Here is a 25187-nt window from a genome sequence, read left to right as displayed (position 1 = left end):
CATGTAAAATAAAAAGTTTAACATTTGTGCAATTAAGTTCTGTTGCAAATGTATGTCAAGATGTGAGAATGTTGTATTTACTAATGTTTTCTTTATAGTTAATGGTTTTAAACAAGCTGCAGTAGACTGTGTTTTTAAATAGAAGTGTGAAATATTTCCAAAATTGTTTACCTTAAGGTAATCATAAACATTTGTGATGCTGTACATGACATGTAGCGTGATTAATGATGCTTCTAGTCTTATCTGGAGCAGCAGGCCTGGACGGCCAGGACTCCCCTCTTGCCCTGTGGATCATTATCCTTGGCTTTTCACAGCGTAGTGTTCGGTTGTGGCGTAGAATTTAGCAGCCCAAGGAGAACAAGGTTTTCTCACAACTTTGGAATTGAGGCATTTTCACAGCTAGTCATGTGATGCATATAGCTATGGCAAGCATTATGGGGTTTGAATAAAAAAAGGAAAAGAGAAATTGCATGTGCTGTTTTACAGTGTAGCCAGTAGTGAGGTATACCAAAGTTTGGTGTTTAAACAGCTTTATGTTCAGCAAATCTTCCCACTCTCTTAGGAGTGGTTAAGGCATAGTAAGTTTCACTCAATCTCCTGGGACGTCCAACCTAACCCCTCAATCACTATATAGATTTGATACTACATAGTGGACCTTATAGTGCACTCAGGTTACTGACGTTTAAGATAGATGATCACTAATGTTCGTTAGTCATGGTACTCCAGCTCCCTGCATGCTGCTTGTGCCATTTTTGTTATCTTTTGCCCCTAAAACAAATCCCATGACGCTTTGAGAGGAGAGCTCTTGCAAAGCATTCTGGGATGTATCTGCTCGTTTACTGACCATGGATGTAAACTACTGTTCTAGGTGACCTATGGGAAATTTTGATTCCAATACTTGTTCCGCAACTAGACATTCGGATAGTCATAAAATGACATAACCCCTATACAGTGCTTTATAGGGTTTTAGGATGGACACTTGAATGCAGACCTTTCTTTAAATGGTCGCACATGGAGGAATATGTTTGCAACTTCAAACATTAAGCTTTTAACTGTTAACCCCAAGTATATATTGTAATGCTGAAGAAGTCCCTAAAAAAATAATTTAAACCCGGAAATATTTGGCTTTGATTGGCAGTGGGAATGAATGACTGACCCTTGCCGACCCGTGTCAAACGACTCAGCAAGCGACCTGGGTTAAAATTGCTCTGCTCTGATCAGCATTCATTGAGAAAATCAGACCCGAGTTGACCAGCAAATTAACATGATGGCATAGAGCACTACATCCGTCAACACACCGTGCCAGTTAGGTCGGATCTAACAAGCCAAGACAACTCTGCTAACATGCGATAAACATGGGGCAGCAGTGTCGAGAGATTCTGAAGGACAAAATAAGAAAAACAATAAAGCACATTTACTAAATGTTGGCTCACTACAATGTTGCTCTCTGTTGTTTACTTTCCTGATTCTTGTTGCACTGGTGCTGCTTACCCAGTGTGATGGCGTGAGCCCACACGCAGCAGTTGGGGCACAGATTCCACACAGCTTGCCTGTGGGGGTCAGATCCCGAATTTTTGCCAAAGGGGAGCCAAATGCTGATTGTTAGTGGTTCCACCCATGTTTGAAAACCTGTGTTAACTGTGGGAAAGAAGCTTTAGAGACATTTAAGAACTGTTGATTCTTCAGTTAGCAATAGAATTCACTTAAACTGAAATAGTTTCATCTGAGGCTTTTCTAGAAGTATAAAGAATAGTTTCACCAGGCGGTATGTTTATTGTGAAGTGGCAACCGGATGACCCTGGCATAGACTAGATCACTTTTCATTTCCAAGAGACATCCAGCCGAAGGACAAATGTATTCTTCCTCAACTGCCTCGCCCTGCACAAATATCATTCTGGCATTCTAGTGATTCATGAAGTGGTGAGAGGCATTCACTTGTGGCCAGGAAAGGAGAGGTGTGTCTTTTGATGTGGGAGTTCCTTTTAGTCCTTTCTGTGGCAAGTTAGTTGTCTTCTTTTTGTCAGTTTTTCCTTTGACCTTTTGTCATACCATCTCAGCCCGCTCTTTTAGATTTTCCTAGGAGTCCTGTCTGTTCTCTGGCTAGAGCTGTTGTGCTTCATTTCATTTAAAGCACAACAGAAACCATGGGAGAAATGCAGGTCTGGAATTTATTGACCTGGAATGTCACAACAGTATTAACTCTGCAAGTGGCAATGCTAACACTGCAAGGCATGTGTCTGCAAGGAGGCCCACTCCCCCTGTCTGTCCACATCTAAAGATCAGAGGAGGGGAAATTGCCCTCTGCACTGCCTTCTAAATCAGATGCAGTATGTAGGTCTGACTTACCCTGGAAACATGTAGAGCATCTGTGCAGGCATTTCTGACATTCTGCCGATTTATAGCCCACCAGAAGCACTACTTTAGGTATACATTTCAGTGTTTGTCTACTGTTTTAAAGGCACTTGGGGATCCAACAGCCATAAGCTTAAATATGAAAGTGCCAGAGTTGCTGAATAGACAAAGCTTAGTTATACATAGTTAAACCTGTTTGGCTAGTTTCATTAAAACACATAGGCGGCAGCTGCACCTGCAGGACTTTTTCCCAGCGACTTAGCAGTACAGTGAGTTCTTATTCTGTGGTATACACATTTGAAGTCATTTATGCTTTATAGCTGAAGTCACAACTCTGTGTGCTTTTGGTTTTGGGGGTTGTTTCTTTCAAAACTGTGATGTTTAAATACAGAAAGCTTTGAGATCGGATTTGGGCTATGACAATAAAACATGCTTTGACACGGCACAAACCTCTAGGCACAAACTACATTTGCATTGCCTCTCCGAGGGTGAGAATTTTTTTATTTTTTTATGAAGTGTTTTCACGCAAACCGTTTCTTAATCTGTTTGACCTTTTCTTTGCTTTTGATTTATCTGGAACAGGTGGGTGACATGTTTAGACTTATTTGTTTAAAACATGTTCATGCAAATGTTATATGTTGATTGGCAGAGAAATCTGTCGCTAAATCTTTGGTTGTGTTACACGCACAGCGTTATCTTAACATTCATGTAAAAAAAAATTGGGTTTGACATTTTACCCAATGTATCAGCATGGGCAGAGATATTGCTAATGCAAGCTCATCAAATTCCTCACATTGTGGGGAAAAGTCTGCTCCTCTGGGGGATGGGAGAATGGTTGAAACTTGTTGGGGGTAGAGGGAGGTTCAGCTTGTTTGTTTTTGTTGAAAACAGTAAAAGATATTTCTGATATATTGTTGCAGTGAACGTGACATAGTGAAATGTGAGTCAAGTTGTTGCTGTTGCTGCACATATGAAACAACAAAGGTGAGAGGCTATAAATAGTCTGTAGACACAGGAGTGTGTGTCCTAAGCCCTCAGGGCTGACATGCTCTGCTCCAGCTGGGAACTGACTGTAAACATCGCAGTAGCCTCTTTTTATTGTTCCAAACTCATTTTGGTCCTACAATACGTCCAACTTCAGAAAAATGACTTGTAATGTAATATTTTTCCTTCCCACAATTGCATTGTCAACAATTAAAACAAAGCTCAGTCTTTAAAGTGTAGATTTCATATTTACCACTTAAAACCCAAAGTGTTTAAAAAAAACCTTGTTGCTTTGCACGATTTGGATGACATTTTTATGACACCACAAGAGGCACAAGTTTCAGTGCTTTGGCACCAAACCTGTAACAGAGACTTGTTTCTGAGGCTTTCATGTCTCTATGAACCCATCCCAGACCCTGAAGTGAACTAGAGGGTTGTACACTGACAATTCCTGTTGTCAGGGCAGTTCATTCTAACTCTGGTACAGATCGCTTTTAGTTTGATTAGATGCAGGGTTCCAATGAACCTAAAGCAAGAAAGGGGGATTTGAGTTAAGGGAATGGCAAAGACTACATTTTGTTTGATTCAGTCTCTCCACAAAAACAATCGGGTGGTAAGATTTATTTATTTATAGAGAGGATGACAGAGCGAGGATAGAGTTGGTAGCTGGAACAATGTGACTCAAAGCTTTCATTGTCAATATGATGGCAGTAAAGGATGGATGATTTACTTTTGGTTCTGACTAATCTATGAGAAGGACATTCTTTTTTTTTGTTTTTTTGTTTTTGTTTTGTGTTGTTTTCTTCTTAGTCGGCTTAATACTAGAGCCAAACTGCCACCAATAATTAATTGCAATTGCATCATGTTTTGCCAGTTCTAAAAAATGTCTGTAAGAAAATAAACCAGGGGAACTGAAGGTGTGAATTTTCTGATCCCTGGACCAGAACTGCAGTGTGAATGAGCCCATTAGGTGCAGTCAAAGCAGTTTTTTGGGAGCTCCACTCCCACAGACACTCTGGGTCCCTGAGCAAAATCCCCTTAACCCCACACTGCTGCTCCCCAGGCACCGCACAGTGGCAGCTCACTGCTCCCCAAAGGGGATGGGTTAAATGCAGAGAGTTCAGTTTGTTGATCTGTACTTGTGACAGTGTAATGACAATAAAATGGAAAAAATGTAGATGCGCTGCCAGGCAAAATGCATGTTTTTGACGAATAAAGCGAAACAAGATGAACCCTGTACTGGCCAAGTGCACATAACCAAGTTAGCAGAAGTTTTAAGATTTGAACTTATGTCGTTAAAACCAATAAGGAACTTGATGTGACTGTTTCATGGGTGAAGCAGAGACAAGCTTTTTAGAATCAAACTGGATTATGGAGAGAATAATTTTAAGAAAGGATGAAGTAGAGAATGCTCCTAATTGGTTTTTAGATGGCTTTTACATTAGCCCCAAAGGACTGTTGGTCCTCTTTTCTTTTGCTATGTTCAGACCGCATGGTGCTAAAGCAGCAGAAGTAGCTGGTTTACATGTTAAGTCAATGGTTTAGGTGCATCAAAATGTGCTTTCTGCAGCTCATCTTGACGCACCAAACCAGCGGAAGCAGCACCTCATGACCTTCTGAGCATCTGATGCGTGCAGCATGCTTGACAAACAGCAGCTGCTGGAGTTGGAAAAATTTTACTTTTGCTGCATGATGCGCCACATCAACCAATTAGAGAAGCTGATTTGGGAGCTGGCAGGGAGACAGACATAGCACTGCTGATGCAGATTGCTATGATCACTCCCCTGAAACAGTTTATTAACGCCTAACTTAAAATTAGAATACCTGCTGGCAAAATATGTTTGTTTTTATTATTCTGGTGCCTGCAGTTTGGATTCCGTTCATGAGAACCACTAACATCTCCTTCTAGCCGTCACAAACCATGACAGAAACTCCCCAAGAGGCGACTGGGCCAGAGGCTGCCTTTGAAGGGGATTTCCAGCGACCGAGCACTGCTGGTGTATGGAGGTTTCGTGCTGGTCCAACAGTGAAATAATATTTGATGGCAGGATCGTTATCTTGATGAACTGACTGCACAGATTAAGTTTTGAGGTGGAATTTCTCACTTAAAAACATATTAAAACAACTTTTTACCCACTTATAACAGCAAATATAGCAAAGCCAACCTCTGCCATTGAACGCAGGAGCAGCAGGAGCATCAGATGCATCTGTACACACTTTACTGGATGTGCTTCAGGAGCATTTTTGGTCTTTCGGACCTTCATGCGTACAAGCATCAAAAATGAAGCAGCAGAAGCTTTTTTGCTGCTTCTGTTGCATGGGGTCTGAATGTAGCATTAGCTTCATTGCAGAAACCATCCAGCTGCCGCTGCCTCTCCCTTCTCAGGCGTTCTCTACCTGGCAGACTTCTCCCATCTACCTCCTTCAATCTCCTGGTGATTGTCTCCAGAGCTAGCGCTAGCCAGCCAGCCGCCTCTGCTCCCCAGCTCTGGCCATCTAACTTTTCTTTAAGCTCTACAGAAAACAGACTTGATTCAGCTGTAGCCCCTGGACTCCTCAACCTGAAGCATTTCTGGAGGATCTACTCGACCCCGGGCCCCAGCAGCTTTATTTGAATTTTCAAAGTATCAGGACAGTGACTCGCTCCCTAAAATCCAGTGCCATCATGCTGAGGTGAAACAGAGAACAAGAAAAATGTAGGGAAGCCTTTTTTAAAAATATAAATGTTGATGAAATCACTAAGGAGCAAAATTGGGTTCATAAAGTTTGTTTAAAAAATATTTTAAACAAGAAATAATTGAAATAGAAAAATTATTTTAAACTTGATTTGAAAACACAAATTATTTTTTAAAACAAAAGTTTAAAACAGAATTATTTTCAGAACTATAGAGCTAACCTTGGACCACACATGATGCTTCTGGATTCACTCTTTCCTATAATGTTTCCAATAATACTTTTGCATAATATTAACATATTAATTAAATTTCTTCCTGGATAAAGTGCCAAAAAACTATAATACAAAAATTTTTTTTAACTTGTCAAATCCCTTCTCATGACGCGTTGACAGGAATGGAAAAGTTAAAGGAAAGGCAATAAAAATGGAAGATGACTGTCTTTTAGGCTTAAACTGGTATAAACATGTTTATGTACCTACTTAAAATTTCCCTTAAAATATTTCCTGATCCATTTAGATCTTATAAAACCTGTTGCTTCATATTGCTTGTATCTGCTTCACTGATCCACCAGTACAGTACAGGCTCTGGAATGCTGAACTGCTTTTTTCATTTCATTAGTTCTCAGTTATGGGAATTTTATTCTTGCTTCTTTAATCCGACAGCAAACAATGTGAGAGAAGTTATTTTAATGTGAAAAATTAAACATACTTAGGGCCGGGTGATATTGACTTAACAACTTGTCATGATACTTTGTGGTACTACGGCAATAAAAATGTCAATGGCCTTATTACAGTTTTTTTTAAGAGCCTTGTTTTAATCTTGATTAGATAACCATTTATAACAAGGTTTTTAATTTAGAAACAAATCCGGCTTCTGGCTTTAAAATGTAACAAATAAAATAGAAATTATGTTAATCTTCAAAAGTTCAAAATCTGTTTTTTGGGTGATTTTTTTGTCAAGCTTTTACATTTTTATGGATTTTATTTTACAAAGAAAGTTATTATATTATGAGGATCAGAAAGATTCTATTTCTAATAGTTTTTCTTGGATTTTTCTGGATCTTTCTTTATGAACAGAATGACTCTCCAGAAGTACGAGGCTTGGCCGATTTTCCAGCAATGCAGTACTCTACAGAAGAGGAGCCATTCGCTTGGCCGAGGCCCAAAACGGTCAGATTGTGTCGCACATCCCAGGGGTTCGGCTTCACTTTGCGGCACTTCATTGTGTACCCACCGGAGTCGAGCCTACACTGCTTCCCGGTAAATTTTTCTTTGATTTATTACTGTGAGTCAACAAAAATCCTGATGATCCACTTTATGCTACCATAATCAAAACAGTCATGCTGAGTCTCTTTGTGTATTTCCAGGAAGAAGATCGGGGCCGCAGAGGTAAGCAGAAAAACCCAAGAACTTTCAGTTCTGATATACTGCTTTGACCTGGAATGGCTCCACAACCATTCAGGCTATTTGGCTTTTTTTTTTTTTTTTTACCTTCTTCTTTATTGAAAATGTTGTAAAGCCCTACATGTCACTGACCTTCTGTGGCACCATGGAAGGATTCACCCCTTAGCTTCCACCCTCTGGACTCGTGTGGGTTTGACGTCACATTTTTTGCCGCATCGAACAGTATGCTTGCTTCTAAACAAAACCCAACAGGTTGTACCTTTTAGAATCAAGTGATCCTAAAGAAAACAGACATTGACTGAATTGTAAGGCAACTATACCCCACAGAAAAAACTAACTAATATGTCATCAAATTAAAACTTAGAATTTCCCCTATTACCTTGTTTTTGTCTTCTGTTCTCCAAAACAAAATAAAGTGTCATCATAATCAACCAATGTTACATTTTTTCCCATTAAAGATAAAAATATAAGAATAGAAACATACATATCCTGTTTCAATGAGGTATGGCCTTTTAGATTATCTTCTGGGGAAAAAAAAAAAATAAAAAAAAAAAAATATATATATATATATATATATATATATATATATATATATATATATATATATATATATATATATATATATATATATATATATATATATATATGTGTGTGTGTGTGTGTATTGGTCGATATGTAGTATTTTTTAGCCAATAAGATAACCTTTGGAGTGCAATGTTTTAAAGATTGGGGGGGTGGGTGAAACGCTAGTGTTTATTAATGTGAAAGGAGAGTAGAGATAATTGGATACGCATAGAAAAATCATTGATAAAATTCTGAAAGCTGAAAATATTAAATATTATAAAGAACAAGTTCTTGAATGAAAATGTGCATAAAGGTACATACAGAAATATGTTTTTATGATCAAATTAGTCATAAAATTCAAATTAATCCAATTGGGATCAGTTGTGCTGAATATACCTTTTGCATAGAAAAAGGGTCACAGTTTCACAATGCTTTCGACTAGAGATTGGAAATTAAAACAGCCGCTGTCCATAACTTGAACAAGTCTAGAGTTGGAGAAGTCGACTAGGAATTATACACAGGATATAGGAGAATTGCATTTTATATTAAAATTTGCATTTTTATGCAAAATGAAGAAAATATCATTGTAGGAATTGTTTAAAGCTGAAGTCTGTAAGTTTTTAAAAATCACTTTTTTGTCATATTGGCTAAAACTGTCCCTATGCCCAGACAGCAGTACATGTGATATGTAACCTGTGAAAAAAACTGCTTCAATTGGTACCGCCTACTGCCTGTATTTCAATCTGGAAAGAATAATTCGGGACGAGTCAAAACAACCAATCACAGCCAGAGGAGCGTCTGATGGAGTGGCAATCACAGCTCACACACGCTGAATTCCCCCCCCCCCCCCCCCCCCCAATATAATAATATTGGATATTATTATGTGTTTGACTGTTTTTCATCATATGGGACAATGATCAATCAACTGTTTTGTTCTAAGCATAGAAAAGGCCTTCCCTAAAAAGGCTGGGCTAAAGGGGACCACTTAGAAAATATGTTTTGCATATCTTTCACTACAGATTACTCCAACTTTATGACAATACAAAAGATCTGTTACTAGAAAGGAAGGGTTGTTAAATAATATCTGTTTAGGCTGCAATAACAGTCAATTATACATGGGGCAGCTACAGGCAGCAGTATTTACCTCAGTTTTAAAAATAAATGGTCAAAAAGAATAGTGTCTATTTCATTGTCGAAGGGTCCATTTTTGGTAAAATGTAAGAGAAAGCCCATCTTTCAAATAAATACTGTTATAAGTATTTGTTTAGTTCTATTGTTTTCACTCATTCTCACGCCATGAGGGTCTCATAGCAGCCGCAACAGAGAGAAATCGCACACTTGTCACCCGTGTTTGAAGAAATGCAGAAAATAGCATTGGATTATATCTCAGAAAAACAGTTATTATATCTTTAGGTAAAGTAAACGACTGATTACAAAACAGTAAAGCAAAGTATAGTAAAGAGTTCTGTTTTTTTTTTCACATTCTAAGATGCAAATTAGTATGATTTGACTTTAAAATCAAGGATTGAGGGAGAGACCTAGTGGCTGGAAAATCTGCTCCATGACTCATTTTTCCACAGGAAATCTGAACAACTCCATTGATGTCATTTTTTGAAACTTTGCCCAATCAAAGTGTTACAGTTGTGGGTGTTTTTTTTTTGTTTTTGTTTTTTTATATGATGCCCCTTTACCCGACATCTCTGTTTAGATGTCCATGAATCATGAATATAAACCAGCCTGTTAGGCAACAGGTTTAAAAGTCTTTCATAGGGGATCTTTTAAACAGGAAACAGGATTATTAACAAGATGTGGAAATCCGGCAAACCCCTTTTTAGGTTGGTTAATATTTGTTTATTAAGGTGTTAACATTCTGGTTTCTTCTTTACCTTGGGAATTTTTTTTTACAGATAAACTTTATTTATGAATGAAATCTTCAGCATATAGGTCAAAACACACATTTTTTCATACACTTTTGAAGATAATTTATTCAAGCATAACTTCTTTCAAGCATAAGTAATTAAAGTTTTTGTATCACCTCTAAGAGGAAAGAAGCTTAATTTTCTAAAAAACAAAACGGTTTTGAAAACATTACCGCTTAGGTGTTTGGAATGAAATATGAAAAAAATAATAAATGCATATGTACATAATGCTTTTTTTTTCTAAACAAAGAATTTAGTTAATAGATGGTGGTTTTCTAGGAAAAGCTTTTTCCTTATCACAATGGTCAGGTCTAGATGCCCTTGGTTAGACTTTAGGTTTACTTGTGAGCTTTATACTTTTTTTTTTTTTTTTTTTACCAAGGAAATATTTGGTCTTACATCTGCTTTTATTTTGTTGTGCAGATTGAGGTAATTTGGTCGAGTCAGTGTCAACTCCTGCAGGATTAGTTCTTTTCATGCTTCTTTTTTTGACCATCTGATAAGTCTCTAGAGGTCAGTCTAATCTCTATCTGCGTTAAACTCAGTGAAGGCATTTTGGATAACTTCAGAATTTACTCCCATTTTTATTTTCAGTACAAAAAGCTGATATCAAGAAAAACTATAATTTCTCATATTGGTTGGATTTTTACCTTTTCCTTTTACTTTTTTACCTTTTCCCTAAACCAACAAAAAGAGTGTGGAAGTCTGATCTGCACACCTGAACTGTAAAAAAATATATAGGTATTATTTTGTCTGTGCTGACTCATACTGATAATGTATGAATCATTTTTTTCTTTTTTACAAATTCCTTCTGTTTCATGTGATTTCTGTGTGCAAAGAGGAAAGAGTCCTCTCATAGTTGGGTTTATGAATAGATGCCTTGAAGAAATACAGCTCCATAGGACACCACCAGAGGGAGTATGTCTCTCCCAGCTGTCCTTCTGAGGGACTTTTCTGTTATATTATGCAATGCAAAATTCATTGCTATGATTTTGTTTGATTTTTTTTTTTTATCTGTTGTGTTCATAAAGTAACAAAACTAGGTCACAAGTTATCAGTCTGATCGATTCTTAACTTAAAAAAAAGCTTGGGCCTTTAAGCTTAAAGGTGAAATTATTTGGTCAGTTTATAGCAGTCTAGTACAGTGGTTTTTATAACATGATAACAGGTTTCTAAGTTTGCTCTAATCTGACGTTATTTGAATGAATACCTTCAGTACAATAGCACGTTAAGTCACAAACTGTCACATGTGATCTCATGCTGGACTTCCCGTCTGCTGGACTTAGCAAGGTAGTGTGTCCTGACTCACCACCAGAATGTTAACTACTGGGGAAGTATTTTAGCCACTCTCTGGCTGTGCCCACAGCTATTTCTCAGTTTACACGAAAAGAGTAGGAGGTGTACAGCTGAGTACTCTGTCACTCTTCCTCCTTAGTTTCTTTTGCCCCACTCCTCCTCTCTTTCTTCTCTTCTTTTATTTCCGCAGCCACGCAGCTGCTAGGAGACACGGGCTGCATGAGCAAACAGGTTTTCCTGTGTTTGGTCATTCTGATCCATGTCCTTTTAAACCCATACAGATTGACTCTATGAATGACTCTGTCTGATTTGTCATCATTTTCCAACCAAACTGCCACAGATTTTTTTTTTCTGTTCTCACACAGGAACTCTTTTCACAGTTTGTTTTTAGTGTGAAGCTTGTATTTTAATTTTAGATTATACAAAATAGGAGCCTTTAAAAACACTACTAAACATTTGAGGCAGCTTGAATAATTTATTTTCTGTGTTTTTTTCCAGGGAGGCAGAGAAACAGGTTGGAACCCATGGACACTATTTTTGTGAAACAAGTCAAGGAAGGAGGTCCCGCTCATGAAGCTGGGCTTTGTACAGGTAATAGGCATCCAGCATTTACTATTTTCATTTCTTTTTTTCCCCCAAAAGTCCTGGAAAAACTTTCAAAGGCAGAAAGTCTGTTAGTAGAGCAGATCTTTTACTTTTTTTTTTCCTGCTCCCCTTTTATCATTTAATTTTTTATTTTTTGCTGGATTTGTCAGATGTTTGATCTGTGTGGCAGGCCTTTTACAAACTGCGGCCTGGTTGATGATACTTCTGTGTTTGATTAGGTGATCGAATAGTGAAGGTGAATGGGGCCAGCATAATCGGAAAAGCTTATTCTGAGGTGATAACATTGATTCAAGACAGGTAAGATTATGAGAGTTGGATATATTTATGCTTCATTCGACTGTGCTCTAAACCTTTTTTTTTTTTTTTTTTTTTTTTTTTTCCTACCCGAAGTGGCGACTTTCTAGAGCTGTGTGTGATGCCAAAAGATGAAGATATACTGCAGCTGGTAAGATTGACCTTTTATTTTTTTTTATAGAAACTCCTCTAAAGGACATTTTTTTATTTAATAACTTTTGTTCTCTAAGAGCTGCTCTAGTTTTAAAGAGTTTAAGTTGGGACGGTAGTCATGAGATGTAGACATCCAGGCTGTCCCATCAGTGTGCTCTATCTGGGCCTCCTAATCAGGCCATGGGATACTTTCTGTCCTCTAGAACTGCAGCCAACATCACTGTGGAAATGCAAATGCCCTAAATTCACTGCAGAAAGAAGCTCCACAAAATTACACTTTGATGACATTAATGTAAAATAAAATGTCCAAGCTTTAGAAGTCTTTGATTTTATGTTGTGGATGTTGTTTTTTTTTTTAAATCTTATTTATTCATTAGATCTCTGCAGAAAGCAATAAGACATGACACAAGCAATCCTCCCCCATTCTTCACCTTAGTTAATAGGCTGCAACATGTTAAAATATTTTGGTTTTATCAAAGAATTGAATGCTACCAGCATACTGGTCTAGTATGATCAAATAGTTACTGTATGCTAGTAGCATACTTTTTTTTTGCTGGGTTCCTCTTTGGTTTTCAAGAAAGTGTCCCAATGAAATAAACTACAATCGCAAAACTACCACTTTAATTTTTAACTACTAATTTTAATTTTTAACTGTTGACTGTGCATCATTGGTATCAGTACAATACTGTGGAGGATTTTCCCTGCCAAAAACCAAGAGCAAACATTTTCAAGTTGACAGCAGGATTTTCTCTACTTGAACTCAAAACTTATAATGCTCGCATTCAAAACTTCTGTTTTCCGCCAAATATATTATCTTCTCCATCAAATCTTTGTTTCTGCTCTCTGATCAAATGCTTCTAGCACAGATATTTTCTCCTCTCGAATATTTCCTCCTCCGCACGCGCAAACCAGTCTCTGCTCGAGTCAGAAATACAGTCGCAAGCCCGTTGACTCTGCATGTGGATTGTTTTTGCTCTCTCTCTCCTACCGGAGTCAGATTGTTGCCTAGCAACCTTTCCAGCCAATAGAACGACAACCTCAGAAAAGGGTGTCCTTTTTTTCTTCTGCTCAGTTTGCCTGTTACTGCATACTGATAAAATTGCTTTTCAGTGTAAATTCTAATAAGATAAGAAGCTGAAAACACGATTAGGAAAAAATAATAAAAACCTAATTAATTAAAGGGATGATAACAAAACCACCAATGAAAAGTCAGCTAATTTTCTGTTGTAGGTAGAATTAGCATTTGCCCTGACTAGCATACTCTTAAGTGGGGCTTTTGTGTTCACCTCAGGCGTGCAGATTGATTGACTCCAAGATTCCCAAGAAAGTAGCCTACTTTTATAGAAGCTAAAATGGTTCATGAATCTGTTCACTTTTTTAACAGTTTATATTTTTGTTTTGGCATATCAAAGACCATTCAAAATAATTGGGTTTGAAGAAAACCTTTGAAAAGAAATTTTATGATCGATAAGCAGTAACCAGCAAACTCAGTAGAAGAAAACAAGCACACCCTTTCTGAGGCAGTCGTTCTATTGGCTGGAAAGGTCGCTAGGTGACGATCCAACTCCAGTCTGTGAGAGAGCAAAAAAAATAATCCACAAGCAGAGCCAGCAGGTTTACGAGCATATCACTGAGTTAATCTTAGATTATTGGATTCCGTAGTGATAAAAAAACTCAAATTTGTTTCTTTTGTAGTCATTCTTGGATTTAATTAATTCTTATATAAAACAATAATATATATTTTTCTCAAAAAGAATAACATAGACTAAATAAAGATGGATATTTTTTGCATGGTGGCCCTCTGTGCTTAGATAATATACATTTAGAGAAACAGAAAAAGCAAATGTTGTTTGTTTTTTACAAGTGTGTTAAAGTTGCATTTAACAGAATAAAATGCTATTTACACTTTTACCTGCTGTCTCTTAAGCATCACAGGAAAAACATTCACCTTAACAGGTGGGAATTTTCCTCATTAATCTTTAATGCATGCAGCAAGGAGCTGTAGGGAGCTGCTATTGATTCTGCTAAATCAAGGTGTTCTCTTCTGTTCCATATCTTGAGCGAATCTATTGTGTGAACTATAACAGGAAGTCCCTTCCTTAGAGGTTTATAGTCTGCCAATGTGTTTACAAATTTAAACATTACATTAAAACCACTAATATATTTGCCTGATGGGCATTTCTCATGGGGGATCCTAAAAGGCCCCATTAAATCCTTACAATTATTGATCACTATACTCACTTTTATTATATATATTTAGCAGGTATAATGGTTGATTTTTATTAGGATATGCAGCACAAGTAAGACTCTGCTAATCATTATTCTAAGATAGTAAATGATAGGAAATAAATATTGATGTAATTAGATAATCTCTACATCTATTAAAATGAAATGGTTTAATCCCTTAATTTGAATTACTTTCTTTAAGTAGTCATTATATAATTCTGATTCTGATATAGTGTTAATATTTTATTTAGTTGTTAATAGATGAACACTCAAATATCAGCCTTGATTCTCACGTCCTAACTCTCTCATTAATGCTATTTGCTCAGTCTCTAATGATTCTGAAACAGAAATAAAAACATCAAAACTACTTTATTGATCCCAAAGGGGGATTAAATGTAGTTTTAACTCCAACATATTCAGTAAGTCTTCAATGAGTTACTGTAGATGTTAATAGCTGTAGGTAGGAAGGATCTCCTGTAGCAGTCTACCCTGCAGCAGATTTGAGGAAGCCTCTGACTGAAGACCCTGCTGTAGTAAGACAGTCTAATGAAGAGGATGTCCACTATTGTCCGTCATATTCTTAATTTTACAAACAATTCTTCTTTGTGAAATCATCCCCAGAGGTTCTGGAGGAGTTTCCTAGAACAAAGTCTAATGTATCAGCTTGTCATTTCCTCTGAATCTGTTATCCCTGCAGACAATAGCAGATCACACTCCCTGCGACACACTTATGGATAGGGATGTTGGAGAAAATCGATTTGGGGAATTATTGTGATTTTCGACTGCCCAATACAATATCGATCTTTCAGTTCCTAATATGGATAATAAAAAAATAAAAATAAAATTTTTTTTTTTACCTCAAAACAATGAGTGAAAATGGGCTACCTCTGCACTGCCACTCTGGCAGATAGCGCTGTGGAGCCCTTTTGCTGTGCGGCGCAGCACCATATCTGTAGTTGAGGCAGTCACAGTAGAGGACGTGGACTGATTCAAACCCCAAACAACATCAATACCAAAATAATATAGGGTAATATTGCAATATTGTGATAATATTGTAATGTGACATGTATTGTATTGCAACACATTGCCATTACTTTACTTCTACAAGATCCCCAGCATTTAGCTGCAAACACTGAAGGACTTAAGCTTCTTTAGGAGTATAGTCTGCCCACTTTCCTTTCTTTTAGATGGCCGAACAGTTGTCTCCCTTATCTGTTGTCCTTGTGAACACTGAGGGTTTTATGCGCCTCTACCACCTCCATTTCTTCCCCCATGGCCGTAGTAATGTTGGACCTTTTTCTATGTCTCCTAAAATCTAAAATAATCTCCTGTGTTCAAAGTGGGATGATTGTTTCGACCCCATGGTAGCTCCACTTTCTCCCTGTACTCAGCTGCTTGTCCATCTCTGATGCCCCCAACAACTGCATAATCATCAAGTATTTCTGCAGATGACAGAAGTCCGTCTTGAACGGGAAGTCTATATATATCATACTGATCTCAACTGTTTTAAGTGATGACTTCTGTGGTTTAGATGTGTTGAATTCTTTATGACCTCCTGGATGAGACAGAGCATTCTTTCTCCATTTGTAAATAGAGGCATTCATTTTGGTAAGCTGGAACCCCAGAGCCTGAGGAAATTTCTTTGTAACCCTTACCAGACTGAGATACCTCAAGACATCTAACATCTGTTTTCATATACATCTTTAAAGCTTAGGACAGGACAACTTTCTTTTTAAGATCTTTTACCCTACTTCATGTTTTTTTTTTTTTAAAGTTATCAGTCCGGGAGGTGTGTCTTTTGAACTTTAAGTTATTTTCCCTCAAAATGTATTAAATTAGTAAATTAATGAATAAATAAGGGGAGGCACTTGGATTCCCCTCCCCCCATATTGTCTGTAGATTTATTTGATGATCTTAAACTTGCGTGTCAAAAAAAGCAAAAGGAAAGAAGGTAGAAGGACTTCTTCCCAGGACTGCAGGTGTTAGATAATTTTTTCTTTTTTTTTATATTAAGCAAGCTCTGATACTCCGGTCACAGCTATTCCACCTGCTTCCCTAAAAGTCTTCAATGAAAGTCTTCCCCTGGCTCCATTTGTTTTCTGTCTGTAGTCATTTATGCAGTTCCCTCTCCTATGCGTGTGTTGTGTTTCCTCTCACCACATTGTTACTTAACCGACAAGAAAACGGAAACACAGAAATATCCATAGTGTACACAAGCAAACTATGATCTTTCTGCAAAAATCAGGGGATTATCACAGATGCTAGCAGAGAGAAATGACACTGTAGGCGGCAACAAGCACTGAGAGCTTGGAGACAGGCAGCAGTTGCTTAGCAAAGGGAGAGAGACTAGAACATTTATGAAGCAGGAAAGGGAGGGAACCTTACAGCACTAAAGCAGAGGAAATGGTGAGCAGGAAAACGGGAGGGAAAAGCGTAAATGATGAGCCTAAACCACAGGGTGAAATCAGCTGCTCCGTGTTTCAAACAGGTTGACGCTTAGTGAAAAGGAGGGAGGAGGAAGATGTGGGAGGGGTGAGCTGTACCATCACAGCTGAATGTATAATCAGCAGCTGCTGCCTCTGTCATGTGAGCGGTAGCAGGGAGGGAAAAAGAGAGAGGGAGAGAGAGAGGGGACAGAGACTGGAGACACCTTGTTCAGTTAGCGTAATATTCTGTTTGAAGATGGATGGAGCCATGGAGACCTAACAGCAGAATGGAAACCAAGCCTCTGTTCCTGTCACCTCATCCAGGACAGTGTGTCACAGGCAGGTTGTAACGTGGCAACCCTTGTTACCTCTTTGCTGTTTCATCCTTGTGTACTGCTGCTGCAACTCCAGTGTATTTTTAGCATGTCAATTCCAGGCTTTGCTATGGCTGATTCATCTTTCATGCTCTTGGAATTGGTTATTTTGTGTTACAATACATGCCTTCTACTCTGCTGTCAGCTTTTTTCTCATTCAGCCTCTTTCCCATCATTTATCAATGCTCATGCTTTCATTTGCTAAGACGGCAGTCTTTTTCTAGAGAAACAACTAATCTGGTTTAAAAAACAACAACAAACAAACGGTACACTGGGTACCTGTCACATGGTGTACCTGTTTTGTCATTTTGCATGTGTCGTGCATGTCATCAACAGCACAGGATTTCTGTCGAGGGTGGCTGCCACACAGCTGTCTGGGACATGTGGTTAATGATCAGATGTGTGCTTATGACTCAAATATTTAGACTGCAGACATGGCCGATGCCTGCAGTACCTGTTAGAGTTAGAGCTTGGGAAGCCTCGCCCTCCTCCTCATCTTTTATGTCAGATGTCATCAATCTCATAAAGGCTGCTGACCTCTGAACTCATGTTTACAGTCATGCTTTTAAAGGGGAGGAACTGATTGCTGTGGCTCACAGTTTTATTATAAGGCTGAGCTGTAACACCACACTGTTAAAGGGACAAAGTCCTTGCACCTTTACTCATCTAGGGCTTGTTGTATAGGTGTGTGTGTTATGAGAAGCAAAAAATTTATATTCTAGGCCTTTAAAGTTTGAAGTATAACTTTTTGTATTATATAGTATTGCCAAGGAAATGCAATAGGCTCATTACTAATGGATGAAAATAAGACAGGCTATTTATAGCACATTCTGTATGAGACATTAGGCACTTGCTGTCAATAAGAGGTTACGGTCTTGCAGTCTGAGGTACGTTACAATAATTTGTCTTCCTATTCATTTTATGTTTTATTTTGTTGTATTTTTTTTTTTTAATATGATGAGGTTCAGAGTACTTGTTTTTATTGTATTTCTTTACTTTGTGTTTGTTAACGGTCAGAGAGATTCTCATCTTTTTTATTCTAAAAATGTTTTTTTATTCTAAAAATAGTAAACGTAATGTTTTTCTTTAGTTTATAAAGCATGTTGTCCACTAGTATAACCAAGTAAATTCTAAATAAGGAGCAGATGAAGAGCTTTGACACTGCTCAGCTGTTTGAAACGCCTCCACTCACTCACTGAAACAGGCGCTGCCTACACATGCATCCAGTAACATTTTCAATATCACACTTGACTTGTCTTTAAGCATCTAGCGTCCCACTGTTTAATCTCGCACCCACTTGCTGTTTGTACTCCTCTCTTGTAACATGGCTTTCTTGCTCTGTTTTCAGGCCTATTCTCAGGATGCCTACCTGCGTGGCTACACTAGCTACAGAGGAAATGCTAGTCACATCCCTAATCCGCCCCCAGTATGCTACCCCAGAGTAGACTGTAAGCCCACGGGCATGGCCCAAGCGACAGACTCGTCGGGCCAGGTCTGCCGGGGCACTGCATCTCTTGATTATGGGTATCGTAAAGAAATCACCGTGCCCCCATCTCCTCCTCGTCAATCATATTCTAAAAGCCAAACAGCTGTGTGCATGCGCAACGATAGCGTTAGGACTGTGGTGGTTCCTCCTAACTCTGCACACATGGGACGCGTGGTTTCGGCTCATAGGGTTGATTTCATGGACCCTGCCTACGTCAGGGGAAGACCTGGGTCGCTGGCTCAGTATCCTTTCCCTCGAAAGGCTGATGTCTATCCCAGTGGTCCAGGAATGGGTCCCTTTGCAGGTCAAGCACCTAATTACCCAGGCAACCATCAGAACATTGATTGGCGCACTTACCAGACATATAGAGAGTACATTGACAACAAAGGCATCCATTCCCATGGAAGTAGGACAATTCAGGAGAGATTGGACAATTTGCGAACTGCAGGTCAGGCCTCGTTTTCCGCTGCTCCTCACATTCCCAGGGGAGACTGGGCTCCTAAAGGGATACGGCGCAGGAGCACCTCCCACGAACGGTCATACCACGGACCTCCACCCCACTTCCAGGTTGCCCCTCGTAGTGCTTCACAAGACCGAACAAAAAATTCGGAGAGAATGAGTAATGCAAGGAACTGGCCCCCTCGAAGCGTATCCCAAGATGCCCTCATGTTGAAAGCTCGGGCTCATTCCATAGACTATGTTGAACCTGTAGAGCTGGCTCGACCCACTGATAGGAGAGCAGGTTATCCAAGGGCAGACCAAGGTACAAGGCCGAGCAGGCAGCCCATGCCAAGTAATGCTATGCCCTACAGACCATCAACTGGACACCCAGGTGGCATAAGAGGACCACCAAACCCTTCTTTATACTCTAAAGGACCAGATTCTCTTCAGACTCGCTCCTCACCCATTCTGTCCGCCACGCTTTATGGGAAGAGTGCTGAACATTCAATTACTGACCAAAAAGTTTCAGTGAAAGGACACTATATAGGCCAAATTATCCAACAATCTCAGAACAGGATGCGGTCTGAAACCATGCCACCCTCTGAGGCAGGCAGAGATGCAGCAGTAGGAGGAGTCGGGTCTTCACCATTCTCTGCTAGGAGAGAGAAGCCTCAGAGGCCTGGCATCCTTAAAACAGCCCAACAAGAATCCCCAAGTCAGGTCAATGGTCAAACCCCTACAGAGAGTGGGGTGGTTCTGAGGGAGAAACCTCACGGTGGAAAGAACCCCAGCCCTCTGCGGCACCCCTCCTACATCTTGGCCGTAAATGAAGAAGGAGCGGACTCCACACCAGACGTCTCGGTTTGCTGGCTCCCTAATGATGCTCGTCGAGAGATGCACATGCGCCGCCTTGAGGAACAGCGCCACACCTCTTGCTCAAGCAACTTGGATGAGTCCCTGGACTCCATTCCATTCATTGGTGAGTAATCAGTAGATGGCCATGCTGGCCAGGTTGTCTTGGCAACAGGGACTGTTGCTACATGTAAAGCAAAGATACCTTAGGCTTTAATATAAACATTTTGGATAGATGTGTGTTAAGCCAATCTGTGAGATATGTTCAGAGGTAAGCTAACCTCTGTAGTGAGATGTTACTGATGATTAGGTGGAGAGTCTGTCATGTTTTGTTTAAGCTGGTTTAAGATGAACCACAACAAAGTGGTAAAGTGATGTTTGCAATGCTGTGGTTTCCCTCTGCTTATGTAATGTTTTCCTAGATGTTTTCTCTTCACCGTGAATGCATTATGGTCCAGTTGCACCGTAATGGATGCTGTGGTGATTAAATTGCTGGCATTTAAGAAATTGCGGTCTGACTCTTCCAGGGTTTAGGGGTTCACTGTGCACATTCAAATATTGACCGAGTTGTACTGATAGTTTTGTTTTACCATAAGCCTTCCTCATTTGAGGAATGATATAAACATGGGTGCTTACATGAATGTGACAGTGAAGTACTGAATAATATTTAACACATTAAATACTGATTTAGTCACTCTCCTTAAGAAATATATTAACAAAAATTAAAAACAATGATAAACAAGATAGCAGAATTCATCTTTATTTAAACTATGAAATAATAATTCTTAGTGGATGTTTGATGAGTATAGCGGTACCCATATGTACCCAAAGTAGTAGATTTTTCTTGCGCCATTGAATAAATTAACAATATAACTTTCTGCTTGAGTGAAGGCTTTAGCCTTGACATAAACATTGTTTAAAAACTTAACAAAATTAGAACTGATAACAAATGTGCTTTATATTATTTACTAACAAACAAGCAGCAAAAATAAGGAATAACAGATCAATCAATCAAATGACCAATATCCGATCCAGCTAATTACTCGATATTGGACCCAATATCCGATCCAGGTATCGGATTGCTGCATCTCTAATTCTTTCTAACTAAAACATTTTTGAAAATGTAATGGTTTTTATTAACGCCTTGACGGTGGTGTTGACTTGATGCCGTGCGGCTCAGATTTAGATGTCAGCCCTTTAGCCTCTATGCCTCTCCTCATCTGTTGGGTTCCTGTTTTCTGTGATGGTTTCATAGACATCCAGTCACTCTGCTAAATCTCTTTATCTGAATCCGGCTTACAGTTTCCTGGCTGATAGTTCACCACATTACACAGTCGAATTTATCAGATGTTTTTGCAAAGGCTACTTTGTAGTGAATCATCTTTTACTCCTGCTCACATTTCTTGCTCAGGAAAAATGCAAGACTTGCAGTCTGTTACCCCCCTGGAGTTTCTCAGTGATAGATGTAACCTTTAAAAATAGGCATGATAAAAGCCTTGTTAAAGAGACACAGGCACATCTTTTTTTCCTTTGCCCAGTTTCAGAGTTGGGTTCAGGCTGGAACTAGGGCAGTAGCTTTTAAATTTAGCTCCAAAAGCCCCTTGGCTGCAGAGAACAGCTTTGTGCTTTACTGGCTTACAGTTCCAGCAACATCTAATAGTTGTGAAAACTTTTTTCCCCCCACACTTTTCTCCCCTGTGGTCAGTCAAAGTGTAGAAATCAATTATTACGGACAACAGGGAGGTATGAGTAAATTTTCCTGTCTGAATATTTTAGATGAGCCAGTCAGCCCCAGTGTTGACCGAGAGGCTGCTCCCATTCCCCCCTCTGCTGTGATATCTGTTGCACCATCCATAGCCACAGCACCCTCCAGTCAAGGCTCACCATGTCCTACTATTCGTCGACAATTGTCACATGACCAAGGTAAAAGGCTTTGGGTTGGCTAATGTCACCTCATTGAAAAAAAATGCCATTCTTTTTTTTCCATTATAATACGTTATTGTTTTGTCTTTATAAAGAAAATGAACATTGGATTTAATTGAACTTGGAATATCATTTGGGTTGGAAAATTTTAAACAGCATCGTAAATACTACTAATAATATTTGTACCATATATTTTTAGAGTCTCTGCGGAGTGCTTTGTTGGACTCGGACACTGCTAGTAAAACAGAGCGGTCCAAGTCTTACGACGAGGGTCTGGATACTTACCAGGAGGAGAGAAGAGGGTAAGTGCACGCACCGGATTATGGATTTTTTTGTCTGTAATAATTAGTGTTAGTCTGTCTGACCTTACCTTTTTTTCCTCACTATGCAAAAGTTCTTCAAGCAAGCATATGTCAAGTTTCAGAGGCCTGAGAAAGGTGAGGAAATACAAAGATTTGCTGCTCCTGGCAAAGCTGAGAAATGTTATGTTCTCTGTTCTATTTTTGCAATCTTTAATTTTCGATTTCAGTAGTTAACAGTTAATGGAATCAGAACAAATCAAAGCTGCGAAAGTTCTGATTTCTTTACTGTTTTAACTTTTAAGTTCACAAATGTGAAATAAATTGCCTTTTTTACTTACAATAATGTATTTAAAACTGAAAGATAAGATAGATGTCCATAATTTTTTGATCGGCTGGAATCTTTAACTTTCTTTTTGTAGTGCAAAGGGATTACAGTGGTAATGAGAAAATGACTATTTGTGTTATTTTCATTACTGCCATGATGATCAAAACTAATGAAGATAAATACACTGGGTTTCCTGCTAATCTGCCTTAATATGCTGCTATTATAGTGGTGTTCCACTGTAATGCTAGCATTTATGAGAAGTTAAAAAGGATCAGAAATAAACTAATAACTAAGAAATATCCTGTCAAAGCATCTTGCAATTTTGTGATTATAGTAAATCTGATGTACATAAAGTAGAGTTCAGCCCTTATTGTCCAATTTTTATTTCTTTTTTTTTATTACATTTACGGTATTACTTATTTGTGTAATTTAGCTTAAGCCTATAGCTTATAAAGAATCTATAAAGGTCTTTCAGCATTTTCAGTGGCATACAGAATTACGCTGGTCAAATAGATAAAACAGAGAATCTTTGCTGCTATAAGTTTGTTCTGATAGCTGATTCGGCCAAAGAAAATGGAAAAAAAAGTTTTGTTTTCTCTGAATTTATTGGTACCATTGTCCTCAGACTTTACTTTTAGTACAAGCACAATGTTTCTAAAAATGTGAACATTTAGTCACAGATTTTGTAAATATGATTCAAAACTGTTTTTTATTTACCTTTTTTATTGTTTTTTTGTTTACACTTAAGCTTTTGCCCTCAGAGACCTATGGAAGTAAAAGGATGGGATGAAAATCGACACTATCGCTCTGTTATCTTTAAAACCAGTCACACAGAAATGAAACCTGTTGTACCAAGTTGAATGTTAACACCTACATGTCCAAAAATATGTTTTTTTACTCTTTAGATGATCATAACTATTATGCTGGGATATCCTCAGTCTGCTGTGTTCTGTGTCATCCTCCTTTCTGACTCTCACAACATGCTCTATTATGTAATAATGCTAGAAAAAATGTCTTATTTTGACTTGTGCAGACTCTGGATGGACATAGACCCGATTCTGGATCTCGTAGGGACTCCTCTTTAGATGTATTTGCCGATTCCTCCAAAGAAGGTTTTCTTAACTTCAGGCAACTTGGCACAGAAAAGAACAAGGTAATCTTTGATCCCCAAACTCTCCTTACCAAGCCGCGTTCATCACAGATGGGATGTTTAGGCATTGTTTTACATTTTGCAGCGAGTCGGTGGGGGAATGAGATCCTGGAAACAAATGTATGCTGTTTTACAAGGCCATACCCTGACCCTCTACAAGGACAAGAAGGAAGCTCTTTCTCAGGCTGCATCGCAGCCTTACGAGGACCCACTCCGAATTAGCATCAAGGCCTGTCTGATTGACATCTCCTACAGCGAAACAAGACGCAAGAATGTGTTCAGACTAACCACCTCAGACTGCGAGTATCTGTTCCAGGCAGAGGGGAGGGAAGACATGCTTGCATGGATCCGATTCATCCAGGAAAACAGTAACCCGGATGAGGAGGTGTGTGTACGTGTTTGTGTGTTCCTCTTTTGGGATTAGAGTGAGGACAAGTTTTCAGATTTCCCCATCAAAATGCAGACCGTTTTTGCGGTTGCTCACTTTTTGCTAACAAGCTTAGGACCAATCTTAAGGTTAGGGTTAGGCAAGCACTGGTAATGGTAAGATTAAATGTTGATGTCATGGTTAGGTCATATAAATGGTTGAAAATGACTGAAAATCAAATGGAGCCAACACACTGAACTGTTTCCTCCAGTTTTCCTCCAATAAAATCCTCAGTACAGAGCCTAGTAGCTCTTTAATAAGGAAAGGGAAAGGAAATAAGCAAACCACCCAACTACATTTCAGATCAAATTCATACCTATATGCCTGTAACTGAATCACAGGTTAACCTAAGGATAGGATGAAAAACTTCATTTATAAACTGGTTAACAATAACTTCAGAAAGAGGTGCCTTCAAACCTGTTTTACCTGAGAGGAACAATAAAGGTTGGCGTGTGAAGAGAGAACCTGACAATGGTCAGAACTGATTACAAAGACTTCTTTTAACAAGACTCTTGGTGTCGTCTTTGTTCATCTGTGGCCAAAAAGGATGTTGGTTCGTTTATTCGTTCATTTTGAATCATTCATTCATTACACAGGAACCAAGATGTTTGTACAATTCATATGGCCTGCATTAACTTTCAGACGAGGCTTTTGACTTTCAGACCTTCTCAATCATTTCTGTGGCTCTGCAAGGCTCTGAAGTCTTAGGTCTCATAAAATTCTTTTTTAAGCCCTTAAAAAAGAAATAAGTGCAGTTTTGATAAGTCTTAAATATTAATCTAATAACTGTTTCTTTTTAATACATATTCTCTCAGGAATGCTCATTTATTTTTTGAATTTGTTCTGAAGTTAGCTAAGGAATTCATGCTCTCTTGAAAGACATCCGCTCTTAAAAAATGCTATGTAGTATTTTGTTCAAGGAAATAAGTACTTAAGGTCTGTGTTGTTTGTTGAAATGATTAAGGCCTTAGATGTAGATTATGAAGCTCTTAAAAAAGCTCCCAAAATG

General features: G+C 38.6%; 1 protein-coding gene across 2 annotated transcripts in view; it reads left to right on the top strand.

Moving 5' to 3' along the window:
- arhgap21b (Rho GTPase activating protein 21b) overlaps positions 1–25187 on the top strand; it is a 48150-nt gene that overhangs the window by 10538 nt on the left and 12425 nt on the right. Inside the window, exons 1-12 of one of the 2 annotated variants that reach the window (XM_038289320.1) lie at positions 2718–2840; positions 7088–7270; positions 7378–7399; positions 11692–11784; positions 12018–12096; positions 12190–12244; positions 18621–20178; positions 21828–21974; positions 22174–22276; positions 22369–22411; positions 23635–23754; positions 23837–24136. In XM_038289320.1, the coding sequence (XP_038145248.1) occupies positions 2769–2840; positions 7088–7270; positions 7378–7399; positions 11692–11784; positions 12018–12096; positions 12190–12244; positions 18621–20178; positions 21828–21974; positions 22174–22276; positions 22369–22411; positions 23635–23754; positions 23837–24136 (2775 nt within the window). In that variant the 5' untranslated portion in view covers positions 2718–2768. Of the gene's footprint in view, positions 1–2717; positions 2841–7087; positions 7271–7377; positions 7400–11691; positions 11785–12017; positions 12097–12189; positions 12245–18620; positions 20179–21827; positions 21975–22173; positions 22277–22368; positions 22412–23634; positions 23755–23836; positions 24137–25187 lie in introns of those variants that run through there. The other variant, XM_038289319.1, reaches the window with a different exon arrangement.

The sequence above is a fragment of the Cyprinodon tularosa genome, unplaced genomic scaffold (genome assembly GCF_016077235.1).
Source record: "Cyprinodon tularosa strain WSP-4 unplaced genomic scaffold, ASM1607723v1 ctg267, whole genome shotgun sequence".
Classification (NCBI taxonomy): Eukaryota; Metazoa; Chordata; class Actinopteri; order Cyprinodontiformes; family Cyprinodontidae; genus Cyprinodon; species Cyprinodon tularosa.
This window is presented reverse-complemented; position numbering and strand designations above follow the sequence as displayed.